The sequence below is a fragment of the Bidens hawaiensis genome, unplaced genomic scaffold, assembly GCF_021521415.1.
Source record: "Bidens hawaiensis isolate Kalapana, Puna unplaced genomic scaffold, B.hawaiensis_p1.1 tig00034691_1, whole genome shotgun sequence".
Classification (NCBI taxonomy): Eukaryota; Viridiplantae; Streptophyta; class Magnoliopsida; order Asterales; family Asteraceae; genus Bidens; species Bidens hawaiensis.
The window spans coordinates 178,392-188,797 of NW_027496022.1; the positions used below are offsets into that span (position 1 = coordinate 178,392).

Here is a 10,406-nt window from a genome sequence, read left to right on the forward strand (position 1 = left end):
GTTTTTAAGAACTTAATAGATATCCATAGGTGTCTTCTTGAGAAGGGTCAGGGGTCTTGTTTGGGTTTTCTTTAAGTGACTATTTTTAGATCTTGGTACCATAACTTAGCATTTTCCTACTATTTGATAATTGATGCATTAGTGATTCTAGCCTAGGTGGTTGTTTGTCATCATCTGAATTAATTTCAGGTTTAAGTCGTCTTTAAGTCTTAGTGATTAATTAATATTAGTTTAATATTAGTTTTTAGTAAAATCTCCCAATAATAATAAATAAATAGTCGTGTTTATAGTTGAGTCTAATTTAGCTAGTTAACGTAATTAAAAGAGTCTCGTAGGTTCGATATCCGGACTTACTTAGCTGTACTAGAATCGACCGGTTCACTTGCCGGTTAGTAGTTTTAGTTAAGTTAAGAGTCTAGAATTATTACTTAGTGTCTAGATTAGCATTTATTTAGTTAATAAATTAATAACTACTTTTAGCACATCAGTCTCCATTGCAGGTACGTCGGAGTAGATCATATATGCGTTTCATATATGCGATTGTTTGCATCTGTGATTCATATATGCGTTTCTAATTAATGAAGCAGTTCGTTGCTAGTTAAATTCCTAAATTAGAATCCATTTAGTAATTAGTTATTTGCATTGATTTCTAATTATAAATTAGTTGTAATTGATTGATTTGTAATGTCAACTGGATTTGAGTTGAGTCAATTGGATCTGAACTGGACTTGAATTTAGGTCCGTTTGTTGTTTACGGTGATTTTATCTCTGAATCACAATCTCTATTTATTGTTAGTATTAACGATTAGGTTTATTAATAAGTTTTCTGTTGAACGATTGTTAGTATTAACGATTTTTAGTATTAACGATTAGGTTATATTGTTAGTATTAACGATTGTTAGTGTCGATGAATGACGTAAATTAACGATATAACTTGAATGCTATGACTTGATTTCATGCATTAGAGTGTAGACTACTGATCAATTGCTTTCTAGTTTTGCTAGATTCAAAATTGACATGAATGAATTTTGATTTTAGGTACAATTAAGTTATGGTAGATACACTTTAGGTCGAATCTGTAATCATTTGGTTTCATAAAGTTTTCACATGTAGCACATTAATTTATTGAATCTCTATTTTATTTAAGTAGTAAATAATTAGTATATATACATTTAATAGATACATGAAATATCTATAATTTTGTTGTAGTTATCATGGCGCGTACTATGGGTCGAGGTAGTGTTCAATCTGGTGGTCGAGGTGCTGGGCGGTCTAGTGGTCGAGGTAGTAGTCAATGTAGTGGTCTACGTAGTATTTGAGGTATTAGGCAAGGTAGTGGTCATGTTGGTGATCGAGTTATTGGGCAAGGTGGTGATCGAGGTGGTGGTCAAGCTAGTGATGAAGGTAATGGGCAACGTAGTGGTCATATTGGTGATGGAGGTAGTGGAATAGGTAGTTGTGATAACATTGAACCACAATCAGATGTAGACCATGATCCATTGATGCCTTCTCCCATTGATGGTGATGATGAGTCTACTATTCATGTTGCTAGGCGGGGGCGTGCTTCACAAGTTCAAGTACCTGAACTGATAAACCGTGAGTGGATTTGGATCGAAGATGGGGAGTAAGTACATATATATTAATGTTAATGTGGTTTCACAACTTTTGTACATATTAATACTGTTTCTTTATATTCATAAAAATGTTACTAATGTGGTTTCACATTTATTGCTTTTAATTTGTAGATTTAGTAATCAAGCGACGTCCATCCAGATTATTGGATTGAACTTAAAGCATATGTGGTTTGATACATGGGATAGTTGGAAAGATGTTTCTTATGAGCACAGGATGAAGTTGTTTGAGTGTTTTAAGGTGTTTGTACATAGACATAATCAGTTTTAAAATAATGCAAAACATATCGTGATTTCATGTTTATTGCAATTAATTTATTACCATTAAGCTTAGTGGACCATTTTGTTATTTATTAAAATTTTTTTTCCTTAGTGTTATTTTCAGTAAGAGGAGAAATGGAATGCAGAAATTTTGAGGTATTGGGAGAAGTGCATTGCGGGTAAATTTCCTGATTTGTTGAATAGGGTACGAGAGGAGGCCAAAACAATGGCGAGAATACACGGTATTGAAGTTGGAGATGATTTTACTCTTCTTGATGACTTCAAACCCTCTTGGATAAGATATGAGGCATGAAAAGATATGCTTGCAAATTGGAACACGTCTGAATGGAAAGAAAAGTCTAAAAGAAATAGTGCTATTAGAAGCAATTCAATCGTGGGCAAGCATACGCTTGGAGCACAAACCTATGTGACTGCAAAAAGAAAAGCGGTAATATACACTTCAATTTTATTATAACTTTATCATAATATTACCCCTTAATTCGCCAAATGCATAAGTATATATAAATACTCATAAGGCCATAGGGTGTATGGATAAGCAAAGTCCTATAAGCTATATGCACTATAATAGCATAAATAATTAGGTTCAATAAAGAAAATAAAATCTTACTTTTGCACCTGCAGTTGATCATTGTAACCTGTATTGTTTGTTAAGAACGGAAAATTTTAGTATAATCCATTAATCTAAATTTAAGGCATTCCAATATTTTGGACTATATCTATAGCCTGTAATAAAATGTTCATAAATTTTTATATTTTTAACCACAAAAAATGCAAATCATATTTATAAAAATCTCATCAAAGATTTTCTTACACAATATCAAATAACAAACAAAATGACACTAAAAAAACTCAACAAATCCCTACAACATCAATTTATTGCAAATTTTGTAGATATGCATGCCTTATTTATGATTTAACCCAAGCCTTTAGGACATGTTTATCCAAAATCAGACTTATTAACAGTTTGATAATTCCACCTTTGTAGGAAAAAACACTCGGGCGTGAACTGACAACTCATGAGATGTGGAAGCAATCACATTGCAGAAAAGGAAGCCGGCCTTTGGATAAAGATCTAAGCAGTTTGCTAGTTTCGGGTGATGATTCGGAAGGAAGTGTTCAAGGAAAAAGTTTGAATTGGGTTGACAATAGGGCGGAGACTTGGGTAAGTTAGCAATTAGTAAATCCAAACAACATATTTCAAAAGAGAAAAATATTGAAATTTGAATAATGTAATTACATGGGTTTAATAATAGGTTAATTACAATGGATATGTTGTGGAGAAGTACGGAGATGATCGTAGCATGCATCCCAAATTTGACGAAGACTTGTGGTCGCGAGCTACTGGAGGCATAAAGAAAGGAAAAATGTACGGGTTAACCAATGTTAGTGGCTCGCGTGTGCATGGCAGACAAGACGCCGAGGTATGCTAATAGAATTATGTTTTTGAAAAAAACTTTGAAATCAGTTTACATTTTGGTTGTAAGGCAAAGATAGGGCTGTGCAATAGGTTTACAGTTTGGTAACAACAAAAGTTCAACAGCAGCAGCAAAGTGCACTGAGTCGGTTTCTATAAGTAGCAAACAACATTGTTTTTTCTTTTAAATATTTTTGACAGCTTGAATTTTAAAAGTCACATTATCACTTTAATTTTCATAATAACTAGTATTATCAATTATAAAATAAATTATAATACGGATTAATTAGTAAATTAGAAAAAAAGTCTTAACAAATAGTCAAGTAGAGGCGGTGAATAGGAATGTGATGGCGAGTCGGGTCGGGTCTAGTGGTTACATTAGAAAAATGATTTTCATTTCATAATCGAAAAAGTTATTAGATGGGTTTTTTCTCATATACCAGGGTATGGCGAGTCGGGTCGGGTCTAATGGTTACATGGGTCTTACTAGTATAGGCTTAGTCAAAAGAACCATTGTTTATAACTCGTTAAACATGTTTGTCACAGCCCGTTAATAGTATTATTATATACCATCGGCCCGTTTACTCACATATAACTTGTTTAATTAGCCCGCTTATAGTTTGAATTTTAGTCAAACTATAAACAGTTATTACAGCCCGTTTTTATTTTGACAGTTTGACTTTTAAAAGTCAAACATCACTTTAATTTTCACAATAATCAGTTTAGGATCAAAAGACGTTCTTAGTAACTGGTTGTTGAGATTAGAAGTCATTTAGGACAACATTAAAATGTTTTATGTTTTATTTTTGACCCGTTATCAATTGTTTTGTAGATTGAAAAGTTGCACTTGGTTATCAAGGAGCTTGTGAAGGAAAAGATGAAGATAAAGAAAGATTAAATGGAATTATTAAGGAATTGATGGCTGAAAAGGAAAAGGATAAGGCTGAAAAGGATAAGGCGGAGAAAGATGCAATTCTTAACAGAATGACTAACATTGAAACTTTGTTAAAATCTGTAGTTCGATAAGCAATGTCAATTTTTTGAAGCCACGTTAACATGCCTTTTTTTGAATATTTTGAACATTTGGATGTGCGTTTGGATTTTATATTAGACATTTTAATTTGGGTTATTTTTGGATATTTTTATTTACATGCTTTTTTTTTATAAAATGCCTGGACAATTCAAATTTGTTCAAATGGTCCAAATTAAATTGGCAGTAACTTGCGACCAATTGCAGCTTGCAAGAATTCCGACCGCATCGTTGGTCGCAAGAATTCCGACCGCATCAGTGGTCGCAAGAATTTCGACCGCGGCGGTGGTTGCATGAATTCCGACCGCGGCGGTGGTTCCATGTTTTGCAACAGCTTTAGTTGTTGGTCGCAAAATGTAATAGCAATCAGAAAATGGTCGTAACAGAGTAATTCCGACCTGCGTTTTTCCCACCGCATTTTCAGTTGCAAAACGGTCGCAACAGGGCAATTACGACCGTTTTGTGACCGGAAAGATGGTCTCAAATGCCTAGTTTTCTAGTAATGCTACCATTTACATATATTATAAGTTAGTAACTATGAACATACAGGTTTTGAGTTTTACAAATGTTTCGGTGTGTTTTTATATGTACCTTGTTCGTACTAAAGTTGGCTCCCTCGTTCAGATTGTTTAAACTAACCTTAACTATTAACATTTTAAAAATGAAGTATAGCATATTCAATCTTTAACCTCAATTATCAAGACCTTTTCTATCTTCTAGATTCTAACAATCTATCCTAACATAATTGTGCTGAAACCAAGTTGAGATAACTTTTACTGGAATTTAGCATGTTGAGTTTGGTCCAGCTCGGATTGTGAATAACCCAAACTTGTAAGTGATTCAGTTTTAACCTTTTGGCGTGTTAATATATGGAAAAAAAAAAGTAAAAGACTTTTATCTAAATTGCTTTTAACATATTAGCTTCTTGTTAAACCAAATTCATCGAAAGGGTACTTTTTAATTGTATAAGGTTAAAAAATGGATATATTTTATAAACCCTAATATAATTTTCGATCTAGATTCATGTTTTGATGATTACAAAATTTTGATTTGTTTAGACAATTAACTTCTTTGATCTAACAGTCTCCAAAGTTCTTATTGATGTTGAGAAACTTCGTTACCAACAAGGTAAGGTTTTGAAAAAGAGAAACTTAGTAAAACAAATTGCGGTATCATCGATGGAAAAATTTTGTCAAGGATATCCCGCAGAAATTGTCGATGAACTAGCGACACATACCGTCATAATGAAGGTTTGATTCCCGATCAATTTTATGGTAATTGTTTTAAACAAATCATCTGCTGAAAACATACCACTTCCCAAAAAACATACATCCATGCATAAACAGTGAATTTCCAGAGGAAATAGAAATGATTCCTCATTTGTGTCGTTAACAGTTCGGACAGATGTCCGTCCGAAATTCCGTCAGTAATGTTGCCTATAGGTACTAATCATACAGTCTGAGAAACTCTCGATACTTCAAAACATGGAAGATCGATGGTTGGTTGGGTGTGTGACATACTATATTATATCAATGGAAGTAGAGAGAGTAATGTTGAAAGTGGTGGTCTTAGAATTAGTACAGCTTGTAGATATGTGGTTTGCCCATTTATTTATGTAAATCACCGGTTGGGGGAAGTATTATCCATGACATGCAGGATGAAATATGACATGAAGTTTTAGATTATTCAACTAGAAAATAAATTCAGTTGGAGACTTGGTAGCCTTTTAATGATTCCAACTAGTCAACATTAAATGTGTTTGGTTCACTAGAATAACACCTTTAAATTGGTCAGCAAACCTCTTACGCATTAAGTTTAAAATAATGCTGAATGAAAATTTACTCATTTGTCCCTTCACACGTGTTTATAGCCTTCAGTATGCCACTCAAATATCTCCTCCTCGACACACCACCACATCAGCGAACTCAAACCTGACTCAGCACTTACTGGCTGAAAGTTTCTTAACCATTTAGACATAGCACTTACTGGTGCAGCCCCTTGGTGTTGTATAAACGTTTGAATATCACATCTGCAAATGTAATGTAACTACTTTACTTTCAAGTTTTAAAAATTAAATTACATCGAAACAGAAGGCAAGCGGGCAACAAGTTGCGCCTCTACCCCTTTTTGAATCGCAAAACCCAATATTTTAAAAACTGCATTTGCTGATCTTTGAGTCATAATATTACTATGCATGACCCGTTGAACACGGGTAAGTAACTCCACAGCTTCAGGCACGAGAAAACCAAAAGTGTCAAAAGCGAAAGAAATAAATACATGTTGGTTGTCAAGACACGCCTTCTCATGTTTGGTCACCTTGCCTGAAGCAGCTTTTAAAGTAGCTTGACCGGCTGTGAAACCACTACTCCCTAAACCCACAAGAGGAGAAACCCCTGTTAAATCAACTCATGCATGTTTTCCTCTTATTTGTAACATTCTGAGACGCAAAGTAATTTGATATATAGAGTTGTTAAAACCTTTTTTAAAAATACAAAATATAACGATACAAATAACAAACATCTTATAATACAGTTAAAAAGCACTAAAACCTACTAAAAACTTGCTACCAGCATGCCGATAATCGTCGTCGTCAACTTAAACGTTTAAAAAAACGTGTAACTTGTAGTTCCATTTATTTATTTATTTATTTTTAAACCCATAAAACAAGCACAAGTTTTAGCATCTTATGGTTCATTATTTAAGTGGCATAGATGCTAGCTCAAGACAAGAAAGATAAGAAAGGGGGTTCTCAATCATTCACAGATGTAATCCAGATGATACCAACATTAATACATATAGATTTTAATAGAATACCAGGTCAGACAATATATATTGACACATAAGCTGTAACTCCATCTAAAGGAATGTTTGACCAACTTCTCAATCATTGTGTTTTAAATAAGTGAAAATTCCCCAATTTTGAATCAATGCTTTCTAAGAGCAGTCACTGTTTTGAAAATATTTTTAAAATTACTATATATTACGTCGGATACGACAGAAACAAGAACTGATCCAATGGATTAGTATAGCCTATCAAATGTTGACACGTATTCAAATTTTCCAGCGGATCCGACGTTTTTTTAAGCTATTCAACGTATTCGTGGTCTAGGCAACGTAATAATAAACAGTCGGATCCGCCGGTTCAGTCCATGCTTCCATCGGATCCACCTATTTAATTTGTCCGTCGATCCTAAATTTTCAACTCATGGGTTTTTTATTTTGAGTTCTATAGTGAAATTAAACACTATGATTGTGCTCTTCTCGAAAAACTAAGCGATTTACACTATGCATTTTTTATTTTGTGGAGAAATATGAATGATAGAGATGGAGGTTAGTTAAGGAGGTTTAGGGTTTGAGAAGTAGAAGATGAAGAATTCCTTCGGATCCGTTAAAAATTCTGTCTGATCCGACAATTCTTTAACGAATTCCGTCAGACCCATTAATACGTTGACCAGTAGCGTGATTTTAAAGGTCCACGAATTCTGCCGAGCAGTATTGAAATTCCGCATCTAATGGAAAAAATTAGCTATTTTGGTTATTTTTCAAACCACTACTAAAATTGAAAAGTGTTATTAAAAGATGGCTATTTGGGAAATTTTCCCTCTATATCACAAAAACTCGCATCCTTGACTTCTTTAGAAAAACACCATATAACATGCCAAGATATTTTTCGGCCAAATGCCTTTTGATACGATGAAGCCCTCTTAAAAACATTTTCTTTAGTATCTTTAGCATTATTAACGTTTTCTTAACAAATTCTTCTAATCTGAGACGGAGGGAAATTGTTTTTTTTTTTACCTTTTTTCTTTTAAACTAAAATGTGTTGCTTGAGACCCAAAATAAAAATAAAAAAATTATGGTTATTGGATTTCAATAATTTCAACTTTGACCTATTGATCTATTAATTAAAACTGAAAAAAATATTTTTTAGCAGCCTCAATTTTCAACCTATTTTACTCTAACAATTTTATGCATACTTTCCATGTCGTAAAAATTAACCGGGTTACTTTTCAGTTAACAAGATTACCGTAGGAAAACACGTTGAAAGTTTGGACTATCAGAAAACATTTTTTTTCGTTTGGATTACTCCCGACCAACCGGTCAAAATTAGGATTATTATAACCCCCAAAATGTGTTGAAAATCCACTTATATGTACAACCTTTTAAAATATAATTTTTAAAACAAGTTTAGATAAATTTTTTTTATAATAGCTTTTATTTACTCGATCGGTTAGACATGTTTTACAACTTGTTCGGACAGATAAATTTTTTTATAATATGATATAACGATCTTTAGAATAAGATTATTCTGGCCATTTAATCTCGTCTCAATCTGCCACAAAAGTATACCATTTTTTACTTGATTACTTCTACAAACTACATTGCTTTTGAACCATTTTCATCTAAGTTAGGTCAAATGTCGCAACAATTTGATTATAAATAACTACATGCAACATATATATGCATAATGCATGTGTGCATCATATATGTATCATAACGTATATTGGAGCATTTGATAATGGTTCGAATATATGTAAACCATGGATAGAGGGTTTCATGAGCTTGTACCAAAAAGCAAGTACATACATGGGATTACTCATTTACTTTCGATTATTTTAGGCTGCCATTTCATTAAAAAGCCGAACACTTTGTTTTCCTGTCTCTTGACTGTATTTGATTAATGGCATAATGTGATGAGTCAATGCACATTCATAGACATATGGGTCACAAATACATAGTTTAGTATATATATATTGGTTGCCACCGCCTCATTTTCCATGGAAACCAAGTACGTGGTTTGCAATGGTTAGGCTACGTTTACATTTACATATGGTCAACCCATTAGTGGTGTACTCGGCCCATAGTTGTGAGTGTATTTCTTTTGGACAATTGGACCACCATAGTATACATACAGGCTACATCCGCTTCAACCCTGGTCCCATTCATTAGCTTCAAACGAACACACTTAGTGGATAACTCTACCACCAATCTATTATCCCAATCCCATAAATCCCTTCCACCAGAAATATCAACTCCCGTAATAACTTCCATAACAGATTGCTCATCCATCTTTTGGCCCACCTTCTCTCCTGGAACCATAAACAACTTCACACCAAATCACACTCCCTCAAACCACAACACATTCTGCCCAACCTATTTCTCCCATCTCGGCTCGACCGCCGCCACCACAGCTCATAGTTCTCAAGCCACCACACCAGTATCCACCTCACCATCATCTCCCATCACACTTTCCACTTCATCTACGCATCATACACCCGACCACTCTTTACCCTCCCCACCTTCACCACCACCTGCCCGGACCATAACAACTCGAAGCATGACCGGGATTACCAAACCGAACCCCATCTTTAATCTTCACAACCACACCACCCATGAACCTATACCTCGTAACCCGTCCAATGCTCTAGCCAACACCGTTTGGACCCGTGCCATGCAAGATGAGTTCAATGCTCTTATTAAAAAATGAGGCATGGGAGATAGTACCCCGCCAACTGAATATGAATATAATTTGGTGCATGTGGATTTTTGAACATAAAACTAAAGCAGATGGGTCATTTGAGAGATATAAGGCTCGTTTGGTGTGTCATGGCAGTTCTCAGCAGGTTGGAGTTGATTGTGATGAGACTTTTAGCCTAGTCGTAAAGCCGGAAACTATTCGTATAGTTCTTAACATAGCATTATTTCATGATTGGGACATCAGTCAACTAGATGTGCAGAATGCTTTCCTCCATGGGAACCTCTCAGAAACTGTGTATATGCATCAACCTATGGGTTTTCGTCATCCACATTTACCACATCATGTTTATCGGCTTAAGAGATCGTTGTATGGGCTAAAACAAGCACCACGGGCATGGTACCAACGATATACAGATTATGTGACCTCTTTGGGTTTCGACAAAGTTCATGTGATCACTCGCTATTCATTTACACACATGGTCGTGATACCGCCTATCTTCTCTTATATGTGGACAACATCATTCTCACTACTTCATCCGATTCCCTCAAACAACGTATCTTGACAAAATTG

At 34.5% G+C, this 10,406-nt stretch overlaps 1 protein-coding gene across 1 annotated transcript; it reads left to right on the forward strand.

The window, feature by feature from the left end:
• Window positions 1–1,240: 1,240 nt before the first annotated feature.
• On the forward strand, window positions 1,241–4,225 carry LOC143586547 (uncharacterized). The gene is made up of 5 exons (XM_077068073.1): window positions 1,241–1,624; window positions 1,746–1,872; window positions 2,899–3,075; window positions 3,167–3,334; window positions 4,160–4,225. Exons 1-5 carry the CDS (start codon window positions 1,503–1,505, stop codon window positions 4,223–4,225), a joined length of 660 nt encoding a protein of 219 aa, XP_076924188.1. The 5' UTR covers window positions 1,241–1,502.
• The last annotated feature ends 6,181 nt before the right edge of the window (window positions 4,226–10,406 follow it).